Source organism: Lygodium microphyllum, chromosome 29, assembly GCF_053477565.2.
Source record: "Lygodium microphyllum isolate KBCC chromosome 29, Lygodium_microphyllum_v1.1.10, whole genome shotgun sequence".
Classification (NCBI taxonomy): domain Eukaryota; kingdom Viridiplantae; phylum Streptophyta; class Polypodiopsida; order Schizaeales; family Lygodiaceae; genus Lygodium; species Lygodium microphyllum.
The window spans coordinates 9,832,311-9,854,913 of NC_141163.1; the positions used below are offsets into that span (position 1 = coordinate 9,832,311).

Consider the following 22,603-nt stretch of genomic DNA (forward strand, 5'->3'; position numbering starts at 1 on the left):
AGCATTATTACTCCCCACTTTTTCAGCCTATTTATACTCAGTGGCTCCTCCTCAGTCAGTCACTTCACTTCAGTATCTGCAGACTCTGTGGAGAGAGGAGCCAGTGCCAGTGCCAGTGCCCACGCAACCAGTGACTCACTGTTGTATGCAACTGTCTCATGTTCAAATATATGGATTCCATTTCCCGTGCATACATCTGAGTTCTCATCTGTATCGTGTTCTTTTCTTTTCTCTTTTTGTCTTGTGTCTCAGCAGTTTATTTCAGCACATGTTTATGCTTCCACCGCTGCTCCACTTCTGACATGGTATCAGTTTTCAGGATTTGTGTTTCTGCTGTGTTTTCTTACTGATTTCAAGCCTCTTTTGTACCCCTGCTGATCAGGCGACTGCTGTAGCAGCTAGGCGACCTATTTTGGGGCTGTTTTCAGCCTGCGTTTTTTGCAGTTTTGCCATCGCCTGCTGCCTACGCACCCTCTACTGCCTGTTTTTTTTCATCTGCAGCTGCTGGCGACAATTTTCTACCTGCTTTTCTCCAGTTTACCGCCTGCGTTTTGCTGATTCAGCGTCTCTCCTGGCTGGGTGACTGTTACTTCAGGCCGTTTTTGCTGTTTTTGGCAGTTTTTGACTGATTTTTTGACTTTCTACAGCAGATTTTGTCTTCTATTGATCAGATTTTGGGTTATATTGCATGTAAACTCTCATTTTTTGCAATCTGTGCTTGTGTTTTGGCTGTGTTTCCTCTCTCAATTCCATCTCTTCTCTACTTCTCTTCTTATCCTCTCCATATGGCTCCTCCGTGCACTTCCACTGATGATAAGTTACATGGACCTGATTATCTCACATGGAGACATGTCATGAAAGCTTGGTTTGTACAGAAGCGGTTATGGTACATCGTCTGTGGAGCTATTGCCCGACCTCTCCGTCTTTTTCCTCTTCCTGGAGACTTTGATGAGGACAACCATGAGGAAGCGGTGCTCACATGAGGAAGCGGTTACCTCCTATAGGACGTCTCCTGAAGTATGGCAGAAGTTGCAGCAGATGTACGAGGCACCTTCCACCATGCGGGCAATCACACTTTATGGCCAGCTCCAGCAGATGAAGTTTGAGCCAAAAGATACTATTCAGTCTTTTCTTCTTCGTGTTACGCAGGTACAGGACCAGCTTCGGCACATGCAATCTGCTCTTCCCGAGGCGCATCTCGTCGGGACGGTCCTCTACAAGCTCCCCCCGGAGTTTGATGGAGTGGCCAATGCTTTGCGGGCGCAGACATTATCAACTCTTATCAGTTTTACACATATGACCTCGATGCTTCTTGAGCATGAGACATCCTTGAGATTACAAGGCATCCGGCACATTATGGAGGCAAGGCTTATGTAGCTTCAGAGAGAGGTGACGGGAAGAAGAAGTCGAAGGCCCAGTGTTATCACTGTGGAAAGAAGGGACATTTGCGAAAGGACTGCAAGACAGTAGCGGCTTCCAGGAAGAAGGAGCAGAAGAAGAAGCAGGATGTTGACTCTACCGATGCGTCCTCTCCTTCATCAGACTCGGACTCGGATCCTCCGACCAAGGTGAAGTCCAAGGCGCGGAAGGGATCCTCTTCTTCGGATCGCGGGAAGGGCTTGGTGGCCCCTTCCTCGGCTGCTTTCTAGTGGTGGTGATGAGGTCATCCCTCACGACTCTCTTGTGCCAGAGAGGGAGTGTGAGCAGGTGTTCAGATGGGGCAGCCGCGCCTCATCTATACTTGTATATAGGTGCACAGGTTCCAGAGAGAGACGTCCCTGACGCATCAACTTCAATCTGGCGAAATCAAATCCTGGAGCTGGGATTGACATCCAGGTTCATGCTAAGCTGGTTATCTGACAGAGAGCAAGAGGCTTTCGTCTGGAGCTCACATGAGGGGACACTTTGGCGGTCTGGCCAAAGGCGGGGAATCCATGGTCACCTATGTTCAGGGGTATTTTTGACAGGATAGTCTTGTATGCTACTGCAAGACATTGGTGATGGACACAAAGACATTCTATGATCTTCTCTATTTTTCGGTGTTTGGTACGATCAACATCGGCATCAGATTCTCTCCGAGACACCTTGGTGGTGGCTTGATCACCCACTGCTTGGGTATCCATGGTTCTACTTGGTGGTTCTATGTTGTATAGTTTCTGATCCCTTTTCATTCTACTATTGTATTGTATCAGATCACTCATGATCTGAGAGAGGGTGTTAGCAGTGTATTTGTCAGCTCATGTGTGAGTCTGAGCTTGATCTGGGCTGGGCATTTTTATTAGGTATTTTAGGTTTTTTCTACTGTAGCATTTTATACCAGTGGAGCATTTTTATGCACCAATCGGCCAGCATTAATGCTATCCGACCAGCATTATTACTCCCCACTTTTTCAGCCTATTTATACTCAATGGCTCCTCCTCAGTCAGTCACTTCACTTCACTATCTGCAGACTCTGTGGAGAGGAGCCAGTGCTAGTGTCAGTGCCCACGCAACCAGTGACTCACTGTTGTATGCAACTGTCTCATGTTCAAATATATGGATTCCATTTTCCGTGCATATATCTGAGTTCTCATCTGTATCGTGTTCTTTTCTTTTCTCTTTTTGTCTTGTGTCTCAGCAGTTTATTTCAGCGCATGTTTATGCTTCCACCGCTGCTCCACATTTGACAGAAAGTAGTTGTCATTTGGAGTTGTGGCATAAGAGACTAGGCCATATGAGCCAGAAAGGACTCGATGTCCTTACCTTTTTGAAGAGGGTTGATGAAAAAGGCTCTTAACTTGGTTTTTTGTAACGACTGTCAATTTCGAAAGCAAATGAAAAATTCATTTTACTCTGGTCTCTCTCGTAAGTCCAATGTCTTGGACTTAGTGCATTCCGATGTATATAGTATGCCCGTGAAATCATTGGGTGGTGCTGCATATTTTCTCTTTTATTGATGATTGTTCCAAGAAGATTTGGGTTTATTTGTTGAAAAATAAAAGTGAAGTGTTTACTGTTTTTAAAACATTTCGTGCATTTGTGACCACTCAAACAGGTAGAAAGCTAAAATGCTTGAGAACTGATAATGGGGGTGAGTTCAGATCTATTGAGTTCAAGTCTTTTTGTGACTTGCATGGAATTAAGAGGGAGCTTACAGCTCCTTACAGCCCTTCTTCAAATCGGGTAGCTGAAAGATATAATAGGACTTTATGTGAAAGAGTGGGGTGCATGCTATCCACTGCTGATCTTCCTCATGAATTTTGGGGAGAGGCACTTGAAAACATGGTTCACATTTGCAACCGCTCTCCAAATAGGTCCTTAAATAATGGCATCCCTAAGTAGGTTAGGTCTGGAAAATCGGCCTCATATGACCATTTACGGATATTCGGTTGTGATGCCTTCGTGCATGTTAAAGATGAGTTGAGGAACAAACTTGACCTGAAATCCACCAAAGGCATTTTCATGGGCTATGGTGATGAGGGTGAATTTGGCTACAGAGTGTGGCTACCTCAGTCTAAGAAAATTATTCGCAGCCATAATGTTGTGTTTAATGAGGCAAATTTGCTAAAAGGTACTTTAGCCTCCAATGAAGACATGAAAAATGTCAAATTTTAAAATTTGCAGCCACCTATTACTTCAGATGATGAGCCTATGGTGTTGTACCACAGGCTGAAACTGATGATCAACCGGTTATTTTTGAGCCAGATGATGATGGACAACAAACAGAAGCACAAGGAGGTCATGGACAGCAAGACAGACTTGCTGATTATGAAAATGCAGGTGCTGGTAATGAAAATGAAGGTATTGTACAGCATCAACAGCATGCTGAAAAATGGCTTACAGCAGCCAATAAATGCTGAAAATAACATACCTCCAGATGTAGACCCAATTCCTGAAAATGTAGATTATTGGGTACGCAGGTCTACACGTTTAAGAAGGCAACCACGTAGGTATGACCTCTCTTTGCACTATGTGATGCTTACAGATGAGGGTGAGCCTCTTACATATAAAAGACCAAGTTGTGCAAATTCAGCTGTAAGTGGGAGCTAGCTATGCAAGAAGAGATTAAATTTCTATATGCTAATGATACTTGGGATCTTGTGTCGTTGCCCAAAGGAAGAAAGCCTCTTGCAAACAAATGGGTTTACAAAGTAAAGATAGTTGGTGGGAAACCCTTTGTACAAGGCAAGACTAGTTGCCAAAGGGTATGCACAGAAGGAAAGGATTGACTTCCAAGAGGTCTTCTCACCTTTTGTAAAGATGACCACTCTACGTGTGATTTTTGCTCTCAGTGTTGTATTGGACTTAGAGTTGTACCAAATGGATGTAAAAACAGATTTTTTGCATGGTGACATTGATGAGGAAATCTACATGAAACAACTCAAGGGCTTTGTAGTTCCTGGAAAAGAGCACATGGTGTGTAAACTAAAACACAGCTTGTATGGGCTGAAGCAAGCACCACGGCAGTGGTACAAAAAGTTTGACACTTTTATTCTCTCTCATGGGTTTACACGCAGCCGTGCAAATCATTGTTTGTACATGTCTTGAACCCACAACCTCCAGGTTACAAACAGTCCATGTGAACTTGGGTGTCTCTACCCATGGTGCACCCTGTGGGCCTTGGACCCACAACCTCCAGGTTACGAAGCACAAGCTTTACTGCACAGATATGACTTCTGGCCGATACCTATGGCCTTGAAAGTTCTTTGTGTGGTCTGTGAGAGGTCTTAAAAGCATACGAAGCATAAGAAATGGGGAGTGACTTACTTGTTGACATGGAACCCCAATCTTCTTGAGTCTCATTCTTCTGATTAGAACGAGCTCATCCAGTTCCGTAACTTCGTTAGCAATCTTGTCAGCATGAGCCTCAACTCCTTTCCCTATGCTCTTGAGGAAGTCAGCCACTGTGATACCTGCAAGCATGCAAGCAGCAGAGTGGATGCAAAGTCACAATTTTGCTCTATAAGGATAGAACGAGATCAAAAAGAAAACAGAAAAGGCTGGTACTCGAAGGTGAGGAGGACGCCTCAACTGTTGCGGAGGAGAAGAGGCGAGCAAGACGAAGCCAAGGGCGCACGCCTGCCATTTCTCCTGCGGTGCTTAACGAGCAATGATTTGATTGAGGAGCCTTGCTTCCGATGGACACGCTCAATTAGAAACAAATTTATATCTGTCATTATTTCTATATCTTCTTCTTTTACACCAGATAAAAGTATAGTATAATATAGTATGGTACAGTAGTATATGTTAAGAGTAGGTCTTGAACTTCAACCATGTGGGAACAGCATGAGGGGCATAGAGAGATAGGGTGCCCACGAATTGTTTGAGTGAAGAGCACTTTGGGTCCGAGCTCGCAAAAAACTTTTTCCCCAATCACAATGAAGAAAATGACAAAGCTCTAGTTTAGCGGGTCTATCTCTGGTTATGGTCAACTTTAAGACTAAAATACATGAAATAGGTTGACGAGTACATCTCAGTAAAGGAGTATGAAGTTCTATATGTAGTTCTTGCATGTTTGTTACGTAGCAGTTTCACTAATGGTGTTTAGATATGCGTCGTGTTTCGATGCGAAGTATGTTTGTAGATAAGTTTTTGCATTGTTTAAACACATGGAGGATGTCGAAAGGAGAATATGTATGTGTATGTAGTTCAAGTCACTAATCATGATTTGGAACATTCACATTTCTTTTGGTATGTTAAATGAGGTTTTTTCTCTTTAAAAATAATACTTTTTATATCTTGCTAGGTGTCTGTATAGGTTGTCGTGAATGTGGTTAGGTAAAGTAATCTATTAGTTTTTAAATACATAGTAGGTATCATTTGGTTTGTGTGTACCTCGTCTGGAGTAATCTTTGCCTTACTGATAGGTGTTGTATATCTGTAAAGGAAAAAATGAGGAAAGTACATTTGTTTGTTAATAAATCTATTGGTTGGAGATGAGATTTTGAAGAACACACTAGTCTATTAAAAACAACATTTGAAAGAAGTTATAGAAGTTTGATTTATTACTTGTTACAAGAAGTGTATGAGATTGTTGTGTGATAGAATGTGTTGTGTTTAGTCTCTCTTTTTTTGTTGAGCTATGTTGTTTCTTCACTTGAGTCATGGTATCAAGAAAGGTGTCGAAGCAAAGGTAGATGGATCTAGAAGGCTGACGATAAGCAAATTTCTTATTTTGGTTATGCGAGAGAGCATTACATACACTAGTCTTGGCGCATAAATGTTTCTAATGTGTAGAAGTATTTTTTGGTTCATGGTGGCTCCTTGTGATTTGTAACCTATGATCGCATATGCGAGGGTCAAAGGGAACGTGGATTTATGGTACCATTTGCTATTCAATGCCTTGTGTTGGTGCTTATTACGACATAGGATGAGTTGTTGGCTCGTTGAAAGGTTCATGACCTCGATTCCTAATATCATTTTTTTGTTTGTTGTATCGATACGGTTGATCTTACATATCACATCGTTTGCTACACCTATGGTGAGGTCAATGTTCTCAGTTATCATTGCAATCACTCCAATTATTATCTCGTCTATCTCGTGGAAGCTCTTGTCATGTAACCAAGTTTGCAATGCTGGCTCGTCATTTGCATTCGTTTGACATTTAGTAAAAATCTTATTATAATATCAAAGTTTTTTTTAAACTAAATGTTATTATAATAAATAGTATTATTAAAATTTTTAAGTTTTATAATGAATATATATAATATCCTACTATAAAGTAAATATTATTATTATTATCAATGCTATTATAATCAAATTCACCATAAACCAATTATTATTATTATAGTTAACATTTATAGTAAATATTTGTTTTGGGGGTAAAGGTGCCTTCGCCTAGCTGCCCGTGTATTACTACACTAACAATACCCACCACTGTACACTGTAGGTGGCGGGGCACCCGTTCACAATCACTTATTCTTTATTCTTTTAGTGACAATTTGAATAAAGGAAGGCCTGGCCACACATTGTGGTTGTTGGAGTTCTCATTTGTGTCCCTCTCTCTTCTTGCTCTTGCTCTCTGCCATAGCTCACTTCTAAGTAAGCTTCGATCCTTCTCACCTTTCAACTGGTATCAAAGCAAGGCTTCCCAACTTCCCGAGCTTGGTTCGTGGCATTCTTAGCTTCCATTCAAATACCTACATCATTGGGTCTCCTTCTCGGCAGCCATAACTGACCTTCCAGAGCTCCCGTCACTCCCCGGCTTCTTGAGCACCTTCCCGGCCTATTGAGGCACCCTCATGGCATTGCTACAGAGGTATTGAAGTATTCTTTTAGTGTTTTTCTTCAGTTCTCTGGTTGCAATCAAACAGGGCAGCCATAGCTCAAACCCTTGGAGCTTGGATATTGTTCCCTCTTGCAGTTGGGCACTTGAGGCTTGTTGTGGACCTCCCTGGGCACCCCCCGGAGCCTCCAACCACTACCATTGAGGCCATGTGGATGCATAGGTACATTCCCAGGACTGTTTACAGCAGTCCCATAGTCATGTTATGCAGAAGTAACATTGGCATCTAATGCTATGCTTGTTTGGGCACTTCTACTTAACCTGATTGGTACCTATTGATGCTCACTTGTTTGGGGGATGCAAGGCACATGTTATGCCATCATTTTGGACAGATTTTCTTGCTGAAAATACTTAGTTTTGAGCAGTAAATCACTGCTATACCACAACGGGCTAAAGCCTATTATCTCATGTTTGGTCATGCCTATTGGTTTTGTGCTATGTCTTTGGGATATGCAATGAAGTATTGACCTTCAAGGTACAACATCGAACTTGTCTTTGGTTCCAGAATGCTTTTGAGCTTGTATTAAGCTCCAGCTTGGTTGTTCTTCACTGGCATTTGGCTTCAGTTGGCATGCTTTGGACTAGTCTATGCCTATTGTCACTACTTGACATTTAGGCCTCTTACATTTATGCTTTGGTCAAATATGGATGCCACTTGGTTTGCCCATGTTTGACAGTTACTTGGAGCTTCATCTTCAAATGTATTTGAGCATTTTGGATCTACTTGGCATCACATTTGGTTGTCAATTACATGCTCTTTGAATGCTTTCAGATTAATGCTTTAAGGGTCTTAGATAGCTTAGGATTTATGCTCCGGATGTACCCTGCTGGGATTTGGCATGTATTAGAGCGTTGCTTACTCTCTTTGCATTTGACTTCACTTCTAGTGGGAGCCTCTTGGTATATTCGGATATACACAAAGTCTTATTCATAGATGAGCTTGAGCTTGTGGGATAATTATATGCATTTACTCTCTTGAGAGCTTTATGTCTGCAATTTTTCTATAGTGGGTTGATTTGATACGACCATTGAGGTAGGAACCTATCTCTGTCACAGGTTTATCAGTTTTGTATGCATCTTGGATGGTTATGTATCGAGATTCTTGCTCTATCAGTTGTGCTTGTGCTTGGTCTCTTCTCTTACCTTGAGACCCCATTACATGCATGACTTCTAGACCTATGAGATGTCTCTTGCTTGATAGGTGATTGGTTTGACAACTCTTGGTACCTTCTTGCCCCTGGACACTCACTATTGGATGCATCTTGCTACCTGGCAGTTGCAATGACATATATAATAGTGATTGCTTCATTTTGGGACAGTTTTACATACTGCTGTCATTATTACAACAAGCTGAAATCTATAAATTTTGAGCACTTCTATGAGGGTAATGCTTACTATTTGATGTTATCTTGGTCATATTTGGTGGATAGGTGCTTCTCTTGGTGAAATCCACCCTTTCAGCCAGTTTTAGTAGTGGTTTTAGTGCATTTTCTGTTAATTACAGCAACTTGTAATTTTACTTTTTTGCTTTGATTTGGGACAGTATGACTGGTCATTTGAAAGACACAGTTCTATTTAACATTGCCAAGTTGGATGGTACCAACTATGGGTATTGGAAGTCCCAAATATGGCAGGTTTTGGTGTAGAATTTGCAGATTAAACCCTTGTTTCAAAGGTGTCAAGCCTGAGGATATGGATGATGATAGATGCTCTTAAGGCTCAGCTCAAAAAGAGCTTTGAGATGAAAGATCTGGAACATGCCTCTCATATACTTGGTATGCACATTACACGCGATAGATCTCAGGGACTACTCTATCTGTCTCACAGAGGGAGTACATTCATAAAGTCATTGAGTGCTTCCGCATGTAGTATGTTAAGCCTATTGGCTATCCATTACCTTCTTATGTGAAGGTTTCCCAGGCCGATTGTCCGTAGATAGATGAGCAGAGGGCCGGGATAGCCAAGATTCCCTATGCATCAGCCGTGGGCAGTCTTATGTATGTCATGATAGTCACCTATCCATATATTTCTTTTGCAATTGGGGTTGTGGCACGTTATATGGCTACACCTGGCAAGAAACATTGGGATGTCGTGAAGGGTATCATAAGGTACCTGAAGGGCACATCAGATATGTGTCTTTGTTATGGCAGCTAGGATACACAGGAGTCGTGGGGTACACTGACTCTAATTATGCAAGACACGCAGATAGTGGGAATTCCACTTCTGGCTATGTCTTCACTTATGCTGGAGGGGCTATCTCTTGGATGTCCAGGATGCAGAAGTGTACGGCTCTTTCCACTACAGAGGTTGAGTATATTACAGCCACAAAGGCTTGCAAGGAGGCTATCTGGTTAGGTCGTTTGATTGCAGACCTTACCTTGGCATGACAGATGCTATGCCTACATTGCATTCAAATTCAATGAGTGCCATTCAGTTGGCTAAGAATCCGGTCTTCCATGTGAAGATGAAACATATTGAGATGAGGTATCACTTCATTCATGAGGTCGTTGAGGACAGGTCTTTTGACCTTGTCAAGATTCCGACTGAGCAGAATCCTACAGACTTGCTCACGAAAAGCCTCACTACACTTTGCCTTCCTCAGGAGATTGATGGGCATTGGATGAGATGACGTCTTTTTCCTCATCCTGTTGTACATGTTGTACTGTCTTTTCTTTTTTCTCTCTCACTGGGGCAGATTCACCTTTAAGAGGGAGGTTGTTGGGGGTAAAGGTACCTCCGCCTAGCCGCTTGTATATTACTACACTGACAGTACCCGCCACCACTGCACACTACAGGTGGCGAGCGCCCATCACAGTCACTTATTCTTTATTTTTTTAGTGACAGTTTGAATAAAGGAAGGCCTGGCCACACATTGTGGTTGTTGGAGTTCCCATTTGTGTCTCTCTCTCTCTTCTTGCTCTTGCTCTTTGCCGCCATAGCTCACTTCCAAGCAAGCTTCGATCCTTCTCACCTTTCAATATTACTATTATAAATGTAGTTATCATTAATTTCAGCATAAACCAATATTGTATTATTATGATCGATTATTTATTATAAGTAATTTGATATAAATAAATGTTTTGTTATCATAAATGATCATTATTGTCTAATATAGTAAAATTAGTATTCTTTTACTCAAAATTTTATTATGAAGTAATTTCTTACAACAAACTTTTATTATACTAGTTAACAAATGTGAATTATTAAAATTATAGAAAAAATGTTATTATAAATATTTTTACAAGTTAATGTTTAGTCATTAAATGTTTAAAATTGTTTCGTTCAATATTTAATGCGATTAGTGTTTCTTCAGTGTTTTCTTAAACATTCATTACAAACTTTCATTATAGATTATAATATATAGAAATATTCTATATTAATGTAGAAATTCTTTGGATTTTTATGTCATGTTGTCTATTTTTTCATGTCATTTGGTTACATTAAGAAAATTCTTAGGTTTGATTAATATAGTATTTTTATAGCATGGATTCTATTAAATAATAATGGCTAGCAACATTGTTGAGATGTAGCTTGATAAACAAGAAGTTGTTTAACATATAATTGTGCTTTAAGATCTATACATGTGAGGCTACCTTCTTAAATGCATATTCATTTGTTAAATACCTATGTGAAGAATATATATACACAATGTAAAATCTTAGTACCAAAAGCACAATATTACACACAAAGTTTCAAGCACACTTTGTTTTTGCAATGTTGTGCTTTGTGTGGCCTAATAATCTAATATCTAACATATATTTTAAAATGAGTGCACCAAATATATACATTTTTAAATGAGTGCTCTGAGCCACCAGATCTTAGCTAAGCCTACATGACACTCTTTTACATTTTCTTCCAAACTAATATATTAAAATATCAAAATTAATGATACCAAAGTAGAAAACACCACTTCTATAGATGGCTGTGTGTGTGTGTTTTGTTATTGTTAGGTCCAAATAAGAAGCATTACACATGTGCTTCCTTCCTCTCTTATCAAAATTTGGGGGGGAGGGTCAAGGGGTTGTGCGTGCATGCAAGATGCAAGGCATGTGATCTTATTTCAAGATTTCTAAATGTATGAGGGCTTAATGTTTGAGGTTAGCCTTTGCAATAGGCAATAAGCATATTGAGTTCAAGGTAGGTCAAGTGCAACTAGTCATTGTGATTAGCAATTGCATGGGGCACCCTTCAAGAGGCATTGGCATGTGGTTTGTAGGGAAATATGTAGCTCCTCACATGATATGGCGAGTAGAAGGAAGGCCTTGAATTGTAAGAAATGTCTCCATCACCCATTCCTCATGGGCCAATTGGATTGAGATGAACATTTTTTAATTGTGTTTGTTTGTTTAGTGGAAATAGTTAATGATTGCATGTCATATAGAATGAGCAAGATGAAAATGCATTCATTATAAAAGAAAAAAGGATTATAGATTATACCTTTGGCAAGGTATGCTAAAGCCTTTTGGACCCATTAAGGTGTTGATGGCCACACTAGTATTGCTTGTGGGATTGTAGATGCTTACTTCCTACTTTTTTTGTTTGTAAGTTTATGAGCCTTTTAACACATTATTGTGTGCATGTGCATATGACACATGTGCTCCCTTCCTCTCTTCTCATGGTTGGGGGGTGCAAGACATGCAATCCCCTTCAAGCTTTCTAAATGCATGAGGGCTTAACGTTTAAGGTTGGCCTTTGTAACATGCAAAAAACATATTGAGTTCATGGTAGGCCAAATGTGGCTAGTCATGTGATTAGTTGTTGCATGGGCCATCCTTTGATAGGCATTGGCATGTGGTTTGCAGCAAGCATGTACCTCCTCACATGATATGGTAGATAGAAGGAATGACTCAATTTATTGGAAATGTGTCCATCACCCACTCTACATGGGCCAATTCAATTGAGATAAACATTTTTGGAGTGGTAGGGAACTAACTTCTTATGCACTACGGGAAAAAGGGAGTTGTTGATGAAGATGTTGGAGAGACACCATTGGAGAGATGGACAAAAGGTGGAGTTCAATCCAATAAGCTTTAAAACCATGTGGTTCCCTACTACTGAATTAGCTATTGGTGGTCATTGATGGAATTGCTATCTTTTGATTGAAGTACATTTCCCATCTTGCTGAAATGAATTTGTTGGTATGGGGATGAAGAAATCAGAAAGGGAAAATGTGTAAGTGACTTACGGAGATAGTTCAAAACCAAGGCAAGTTGAGACTCCCTAGATATGTCCCAACCTTGATGTGCCATGGAAAAAATGTGGGGGATAAAGGGAAAAGGGCTAGGGGTTAGAGAGGGAGCCAACCAACTAAAAGCACTAAACACATCCAACTTGAGGACCCCTAGGTGTGGGGTAGTGCTTTTGAGTACATAGTACACATTTCTTTTTCCTTCTCTTTTCTTTGTCTTTCTCTCTTTTTTTCTCCCTTTTCTCTCTTTTAACTTTTTTTTTGGCTTTTTTTTGTCATCTTTTCTTGCATGGTAACCATCTTTGTATAACTTGGGATACAACCTTATAAAATTGAAATGGAAGTACAATAGAGCTAAAGACTAATGGCAGATAGTAAACATGGCTCACAAACCCCTCACAAAGGATTGGTGCACTAATGTGCATACAGTGAAGATTGAATGCTAAGTCTAGAAATTTGAAGCATAATGGCCTCATTTTTGTGGAAGTTATTGCTGAAGAAGAACCTATACTACTTGATGAAGATTTGGGCGGGCACTTGTTGATGAAGCAATTACCAACTCCTCCTACAGAAGTTAATGATCATTAGATGTTGAAGTTAGTATGTTGTGGTTGAAGAAACTTGGACCTTGTTGATGATGGGTCTCTAATGTCATTGTCTCTTGTTTGAAGCTCCAAAAGATCCTTGTTAACTTGATGTATCTATCGATTCGGATTAGCAAAAGAGCTTCAATGGTAGATGTTTTTGTTTTATCTTGAGTTGGGCATTGCTAGGCTTTGTCATCTATTGTTATTTTTCATTTACTTGGTGAAAATTTGAGAGCTCCATGCAATGTGAAATACATATTTTTTGTGGATTGAGCAAAAGATGGAGTTTCATTGTCACCTTAAGTAATAAAGGTTCCTTGTTTTTGGGAGACTTTGGTTGGGAGGATGGACTAGCAACTTCTAGGGGTTGTTGCTTGGCAACACGTGAAGGCTCTATCTTCTCCTCCTTTGGACCTTTTGTTTCAATGTGAGCAACATCACTAAGAAGTGGTTGCTTAATTTCTTCCTCACGATTTAATGACTTCTCAAATGCTACTAGTTCCTAATCTAGATTAGCAAAACTGCTTGAGGCTATTGCACTTTAGGCTCATGTGTCATGAGAACTAGCTTTTCAGTCACTACCTAATTGGTTTTTGTCTTCCTGAGTATATTGGTCCTTGACCTAGATTTGCATTTGGATCTCTTTATTTTCCTCTTTGATTTTGATGCCACTTGAGCTATTGTCAATCAAGATGGTTGTGTAAGCAAATTTGGCAACCAAATCCGATGATTTATTGCATAAGCACATACCAATACTTTAGGAATCCACCACAACTTTGTGCTAGCTCTCCATTGACGCTTTTGATTGCATAACCTAGGTCTCCTCTTGCTTCTAAATGCAATTCCATTCCCAAAAACTTGAGATGTTGTTGCAAGTAGCTTTGGTCTTTCCTTTGATTTCAAGAGGATTCACACTCAACAGTTCTCTCTTATTCTTATGTGCTGATGGTAATTTCTTCAAAACTCTTTGACCATCCTTAGCGGGATTTTGGTTTGACTCTAAGACCACTTGCTTGCCTTTTCCAAGAGGAGAGAAAATGTTTCCTTTACTAAAATCATTGACCATCTCAACAGCTAGTAAGCTTAGGTGTATCTTGTGTGCTTCATAGTCCACATCACTTTTAGTTGTGTGCTTGAAAGTTATTTCAAGCAAGACTTCCTCGCTCATGTCCTCTTGATTTGGAAGCACATAGACCATGATGGGCATGATCTTAGTCTCTATAGCTAGGAGAATTTTGCATCTTCCTAAGAGAGAATGTGGTGATCCTCCATACAGTCTAATAATTGCATTTGTTGTTGGAAGGATATCAAGTTGACGAATCATAATCCATACATAATAAGTTTGTATGTTGTAATCTAAACCTTTGTCAATGAGAGCATTAATGATGAACTCTTTCTTGTCAGTTATTTTGACCCCAAGATATGCCAAAGGTATTAGCTCTTCATAATGTAGGTTAGGGTTTGTGGCTTTGATCGTCTAGATGTTAGGCTAGGTAAAATTGGTTAGGGTGCCTCTAGAAGCCTTGCATATTGGACAAGCATGATACATGTGAGTGATGTTGCACTCAATGCATCTTAGGTTAGCCTTTGTGGATGTTCCTCTCTCCATCTAGTTGGGTCCTAGGCTGTTGTGTCACTAGCTCAAGTCCCTTGTGAAGGAATGGATAGTTGGATGGGTAAGGTTTGAGGACTTCTAGATTTCTTAGCATAGTCCACTATGAGGCATATTAACAGAATGTTAGGCTCTTAGTAGCCAAATGACAAACTCTTCAATCTTTATGCAAAGTCAAGTTCTTGTGTGGTTCCTTATTTGTACTTCTTCTCTTTAAATTTGAAGGCCTATTAGTATCTCCACTATCTAGACTCATCAATATTAATTCAATCTCTCAACTTTGTTCCTTGGACTTATTTTCCTTCAAAATGTCAATCTAATGGCCTTTTCTTTGGTTAGTTTTCCTCTTAAACTTGCACAAAATGTGATTGTCCTTGGAGTTCGCAAGTCCTAGTGTGTGAGTGTGAGTGTGCAAGTGCAAACACTACTATGTGAGTCCTAATGTGCGAGTATTAGTGTGTGAGTCCTAGTGTACTAGTGGTATAGTGTGAGTCCTAGTGCATGAGTACTAGTGTGCAAGTGGAACAATGCAAGTGCTAATGTGTGGCTGCTAGTGTGTGAGTACTAATGTGTGATTCTCCTACTCTACAAGTGGTACAATGTGAGTGCTAATATGCAAGTGGGATAGTAGTAGTGTGTACTTGTGGTGCGTGGGATGTAGTGGTTTATATGTGGAAAAAGGTTTGTATGAACAATAAAATGAGTGTGTGGAGTGAATTAGGGTGTGTGTAGGGGTATGGTGTGGGAGTAAATTATGGGGAGTGGGTATGCAAGTTGTGTGTGAGTGGGGCAAAAGTGTTAGGATGCATATATGTGTAATTAAATGAACTTGTGGTGGACGTGATCTTGGTGGAAGTAAACTTGTGGTGGAAGTAAACTTGGTAGAGATGAATTCTAGGTGGAAGTGATATTGTGGTGGAAATGAACTTGTGATGAAATGAATTTAGGGGAAGTGAATTTGTGGTGGAGGTGAATTCTAGGGTGATCTTGTGGTGAAAGTGAATTTGTGGTGGAGGTGAAATGAATTTAGGGGAAGTGAATTTGTGGTGGAGGTGAATTCTAGGGTGATCTTGTGGTGAAAATGAACTTGTGATGGAAGTTTATTTAGTGGAAGTGAAATTGGTGGAAGTGACCTTGTATGATGTTGCTCCTTTGTATCCACCATCAAGCACACCAATGAGTCGAGAAGCTAATAGAGAAGAATAAGAAAAGTAAGAAGATGACATAGAGCTTCATCTTTCCTCAATCTCTCGCGTAATGCACCTCTCACTCACTCTCAACAATGGTGGCAAGATGATAGAATAGACGAAGAGAATAGAAAGCTTCCACAGTTGCCTTGATAGAGCTTTTATAGCATGGATGCACCAAAGGGGTAAATACAACTAAGACCTCCCACCCTTATATAGACCAAGATTAGGGTTAGGGTTAGGTCACTTCACTAGGTAGCACCCCATTTGCATTTTAGGGTTTACATCCCTTTTCCATTTTAGAGTTTGCACCCCACTTTGCATTTTAGCATTTGCACTCCACTTTGCATTTAGGGTTTCCACGATTGTGAATTAGGGTCTAAATCCTCTTTTGGATGTCCTATCCACTTTGTAGAATCTAGGTTGATCAATCCTTGAAGTGTCCTTGTGCCTTAGCCAAATTAGACCTAGCCTACACTATTCTAATCACTTTTTCATGTGCACAACCTAAGTAGTAGTTGTGGGTGCAACAAATACAATTGTGGGTGACAATATAATGCATCGACTCTCACAAAATTATATATCAATGAATACAATGCATCCCTAAAGTACAAAAAATAATACAAGTACCCAAAAATAATACATTGAATCTTTGAAAAATAATATCTTTCCAAAATAAATATCCAACACTCGTGCTTTGGACATTGTCTCAAAATACCATTAATATACAATGGGCCTTCTAGCTAACCAAGTAGACTTAAACATAGGTGGAGGATAAGATAGGAAGCCAAAAGGCTAAAAAAATGTAGGGTTACAATTTCTAGAAAAGGAAATCACAAAGTAAGCACAACTGAGGTGGTGTTGATAATATCCATACACAGAGTAGCCACCTCTCCAAGGGTTACACTAGCAAACATGGAACTAGCTTGGCATAGTGACAATCTTGGAACATGGCTACATGACCACATATACTTGAGGTTGAATAAAAACTTAATGCATCATATCTCCCCCAAATGTGTGAAAGAATATTGCAATATACAGAATGGAAGAGATGGATATGCTCAGGCTGTAAAGTAGCCACATGGATGGCAACTTGCTCAAAATCTAAGCATGGATAAATGTATGTTGATGTGTAACCAAAGTTCAAGGATTTTCTACAAATAGGGTGAAAATTTGCCATGTTGATATGTTTATACTCATTTTTCTTTAGTAGGGAGGAATTTAACTCGATAGCTAGCAAAAAGGTTGCTTGGCCTTTTTACTTTCTAGCCAACTCCTTAGTGGGACCCAAATTTACTAAAGAAAACCTAGGGGGCCCATTGGGCTTTCATTGCAATCTTTCGGTGGTGTTCTCTCTCCCTCCCTCATGTGTGGCATGTGTAGCAAGGGACCTACTTACTAGCATGTGCCATGCATTCGGTACATGCATGTCATGAGGTAGTCCTCTCTTGCATGTGTGTGCATGCATACATGCACATCTGTGATTGACAAGGAGAGCCATCCGATTGGCATGCATTGTGAACTTGACATATGCATGTCATGAGAATTGAGGAGACATTCCTCTCTTGTCAACCACTATGTGTATGTGTATACACTTCACACGCATATGTATGGTAGGGGGAAGCTTGTTGATTGGCATGCACTATGCATGTCATGCACTATGCATGTCATGCACTATGCATGTCATGAACTAATCCTTCCTTGTCACTCATTATTAGTGTGCTAGAGTTTTTGTATGTATTTGAGTTTGTGTGGGACACATGGATTGGCATGTCTCACATATTCAAATATATATATGATGATACCTCTTTGTTATGATGGTTGTGCCTATTAGGTTGCAAGGTGCTTATCAATTATGCATTCCATCATGAATTCTGCAAGTGAATGTCTTTTGGCAAGTATGTCACAATTGACTTGGCATCAAGTTATGAACTTGCCATAGAGGTGTCATTTCGGTTGTGACACCTTCTCTTTCTCCTCAGGGTATTTGATGGCCACTTGTTTGTGAATTTGGCTAGATGGTGTCTTGAGGGCTATGCAACGATATTAGAGTGATGGGCACTTGGTCATGCATTTAACTAGATAATGACTTGATTTTCTTGTATTCTTTGATGGGATGGGCATTTAGTTAGGCTAGCTAATGTCCTCACCTATGTGTGGTTTTAATTAAAAGAGCTACAATCTTTTTTGCATTTTTTAACTTAAAATTGTCATGCAATTTTTGTTATAGTCACCAATGACTATTACATCAACGAACAAAAAGTTAGTAGGACTTAAAATCTAACATTGAAGATAGAATGAAACACCAATTTTTCATGAAAATAATGAATCCCAAGTTTCATTAAAGTGTCATTACTATATTTAGTACCTTAGACTTTTAACCATACTACATCCATATCCACATGAGGTACAATGCTAGACTTTCACACACACACACACACACACACACTCTCTCTCTCTCTCTCTCTCTATATATATATATATATATATATAATGAGAAAAAAGGAGCTAAAAGAAAACCAAATCAATCTACACACACACACACACACACACACACACACACACACACACACACACACACACACACACACACACACACACACACACACACACACACACACACACACACACACACACACACACACACACACACACACACACACACACACACACACACACACACACACACACACACACACACACACACACACACACACACACACACACACACACACACACACACACACACACACACACACACACACACATTACTGTCTTTGTCTTTCTCTCTCTCTCTCTCTCTCTCTCTCTCTCTCTCTCAAATCATTCCATGATAGATTAAATTAACCTCATTATATGCATTATCATGGAAAATTACTATAATAATCATGGTAAACAATATCTAAGCACACTTAAAACAATTGATAATTTTGATTATTTCTAAATTGGTTATCTCTAGTGTCAGATTTGGATTCTGTTTCTCTTACTATCAGTCTCTCTCTCTCTCTCTCTCTCTCTCTCTCTCTCTCTCTCTCTCTCTCTCTCTCTCTCTCTCTCTCTCTCTCTCTCTCTCTCTCTCTCTCTCTCTCTCTCTCTCTCTCTCTCTCTCTCAAAATTCAAACTTGCAATGAGAAGGAGGAGTTAAAATTTAACCAAAACAATCTATGTTCTTTCATTCTCTATATGGGTGTGTGTATGTGTGTGTCTTCCCTCTCTTCAATGGTGGCACATAATGTGTTTTAATGTGGGGCCCATATCAAGAACTACAAGTACAGATAAAAATTGAGCATCAAAGCCAACCATTGGCTTTAGGCTAGATCTAGACATGGTCCCCAATGAAGAGGAGATGGCTAGAATCCCAGGGGTGATTAATAATATGCCACACATTATTCGTGTGCTCATGGATGAAATGAAGGTTGTGCATACTACTGGAGTCATCCATTTTAGCTTGCATGCAGATAATATTGTGCTAGACTTCACCAAAGACAATACTTTGAGGGGTAGTATAATTGATTGGGATCTAATACTCATATAAAACATGGAAAAATTTGGCCATGTTGTGTGATAGGGGAGCCCCTACATGTCATTGACAAGCATTGAAAGAAAGGGGACCAAGAAAGAATAAGGAGGCCATGGATTGCACTAGAGATTCACAATCCCCTATGCCAATCTACTTACCCTAAGGCCTAAGGCATTTGACATGTATACTATGGGCTAGTTCATAATGTTCCTGATTGAGTTCTATTGCTTAGGTAAACACCTATGAAGGAAATGGAGGGATGACCCAAAAACAATGGTGATACTCTTTATAAATCAAATGGCTAGGGATTGCATGCTAGTAGGGAATAGGGCCATGCAATTTCTCTTAATAAATTTTTGGGGGCAAAATGCAGCACCAATCCTACAAAGGTATAATGACCTCTTTTAGAGGTTGGGTTAGCCCACTCCTTGTAACAAGCTCCCATTTTTTTTGTAAAACAAAACAATGTGGAAATACAACTTAACAACATTTATTGTCTCTGTGTGTCCAACGGCACCTTGAATCTATAATTTGTATAGTGCAATCTGATTGTGAATTTGGTGTCATTATCACATAATTTCTATCTCTATGTATTTGTAATCACTCAAGAACTATCATTTGTATAGCGCAATTTGATTGTGAATTTGGTGTCATTATTGCATAATTTCTATGTCTATGTATTTGCAATCAACTCGAGAACTTTGTTTACTGACAGTAACAAGTCATATGTGCTAATGTATGCATTAGATTGTGTCTAATTGGTTCAAATTCAAAGCATTGTGGCATGTAATATATAATTGGTGGTTGTATTTATCAAGACATGCTATGTCATCTATGCTAACTAGTGCATTTAATTATCTTTGATTGGTTTGAATTCTAAGTATCGGGAGATGTATTGTGTAATTGACTTTGGGTTATTTGTCTCTCAACATTTCTATGTAAGATGTGCTAACTTATCTCTTGTTGTGTTTGGATGTAGTTGCTTGTAGGTTCTTTATCTTCCTGCCTTGTTTACAAATAGTGAACATTGAGTACTCTCAATGATGAAACATGGTAGAGTCTTAGACTACCAAACGGAGGAGAGGGATGAGGGTGAGGACAATGAATAGAGGACATACAAAAAGTGCACTCAAAAGATGTATAAGTAGTTAAAATTTTGAAGATAACATTGGGTGGAAGAGAGGCCTAATGCACAGCCCAACTCTTCTCTAGATGTTTGGGCAACCTCTTCACAATGTTGATTTTTCCTTGTACCTAGTGAATACGCTATACATGCACTTCAAAATGTTAATTTTTCATTGTACCTAGAAGACCCTATACATGTACTTCGTGATGGATCAACATGTGGACTTCCTAAAAACTCATCATTCTCCAGGATAAGATTTTGTTGATGTAACCTCCTTTGTGAGGAGGCACCCCTTTTCTCGAAGAGGCTACACACACTAATCTAACCTAGACATGCATTTGTACTATTCATAGTCCAATGAATCCCTTCTCGACTTCGGAGTTCCCAAACAAATCGATGACTAGCACCTCGTATCATATACATAGGGAGCTTCCTCTAGTTGATTGCTTTGACCCCACTATAGCTCTCCTATACCCCAAGGATTAGCCCTAAGATGCACCAACATAAAGCACATGCAAAACATAGTCCTCTCTTTATATTCATTCCAGGAGATAATTCATTCCTTGCCCAATCATGCCCCAAAGGGAACAAACATACTATCCTACAACATGGGGCTCCTTACACTCTTAACACGAGTTAATGATTGTAACAATCAACCTTTATAATGTGGGTCTTATTCATACAAGTAATGGAATTCTAATTCATCAATGAATGTATTCTTTGATTAAAGAAATTGGGGAAATATCATTCATTGAAACATGGACCATCCGAAGGGAGTGAGAACACATATCTATCATGACTGACTTGCAAGATGCTCTTATGCAAGCCAAAGCTTTGATAAGGCCTAATGGATATCAACTCCTTAAAGATAATTACTTAAACACCAAGGAAGACTATGATGACTCAAAGGACCAAGGAAATAAGTGGCAAGAGTGTGGTGAGATAGGGAACATTCAAATGAGATGCCCCAACCATTGATGCTTCCTTTGCAGTGAGCTAGGATATATCTAGGATCTGCCCTAAGGTAGGTTGGTCTTGGTGAGCTAAGAGCTTCTTTAAAATAATGCATTAGCTAGAAATTAAATGTTGACTAATTAGAGGATTAATTAGAACCTTGACTCCATGCCATTTTAGGGGACCAGAGTGAGACTATGCCTTATGGGCAAAGGGGTTGATGTGCTACACTCCCCCTTATTTCTCACTCTCTTTGAACCAAGTGGAACATAGGTTAGCTTCGGTTTGGGTAATCTAGTGTAAGTAGATACTTGAAGATCAATGCTAGATGAATTGATAGGTGACCTTAGTTTGCTCTAGAAACCTAGATTCAGGTCAATCCCTATGGGTTATGGCTGAAAACTTCGGTTGTGAAGTGGACTTGAGAGAACCTAAAAGACAAACCTCATTTTGTTCTAAGGAGTATGGAGCAATATCGCTTTAGGAAAATCTCTTGATGGACCACAAAAATCGTGTCATTAATGGGTTCTCAGTCGGGCACATCATAGTGATCCAATTTGACTTTGAGCCAGAGTTACTAGTGCATTGTGCAAGTACATGCATTGTGAGGGGCCTCAAATGTGGACAAGTATCCCTTGCATTCATGTTCCACCAGTTCCATACTAGTTGCTCCCTGGTCATCTTCCACACAATTATATCAGAGAAGGAACCTTCTCTCAGTTTGAATTTGTAGATCTCCTTAATACATTCTTTATGTGCTCCCTTATTTTTTGCATACATGATGTTGATTATAGTATAGAAATTTGCAACCACCTCAATGTTGCTTCATAAACTAGTTCCCACACTCAAGATCTAGTAAGTATGTGACACTATGCAATGGTGTATGGGTAACGATCCACCTTTGCTCCTTTGAGAAGCCTTGAAATATTTTTAACATGGCTTTGTAGTAGAGTCCTTAATCTCCTTAGGGGATTCTAAACTTTGTTACACTATCCACCATGTCATCCGTATATTTCACCATGTTTACCACTCTTTCATCCATGTTACATATGGCATATATGATAGACATTGTTACATGATACCATCAACCACAGACCACCACCACTTGTCTTTTGTTCAGACAATTAGAATGTAACTTGGTAGCCTTATCCTTCACTCACACACT

At 39.7% G+C, this 22,603-nt stretch overlaps 1 protein-coding gene across 2 annotated transcripts in view; it reads right to left on the reverse strand.

Moving 5' to 3' along the window:
- LOC148010363 (uncharacterized) overlaps positions 1-5,143 on the reverse strand; it is a 33,944-nt gene extending 28,801 nt beyond the window's left edge. For both annotated transcript variants that reach the window (XM_087671304.1, XM_087671303.1), the window contains exons 1-2: positions 4,987-5,143; positions 4,747-4,892 (exon numbers count right to left, since the gene is read on the reverse strand). In XM_087671304.1, coding sequence (XP_087527430.1) covers positions 4,747-4,892; positions 4,987-5,065 — 225 coding nt within the window. In that variant the 5' untranslated portion in view covers positions 5,066-5,143. The remainder of the gene's footprint in view (positions 1-4,746; positions 4,893-4,986) is intronic.
- Positions 5,144-22,603: the final 17,460 nt, after the last annotated feature.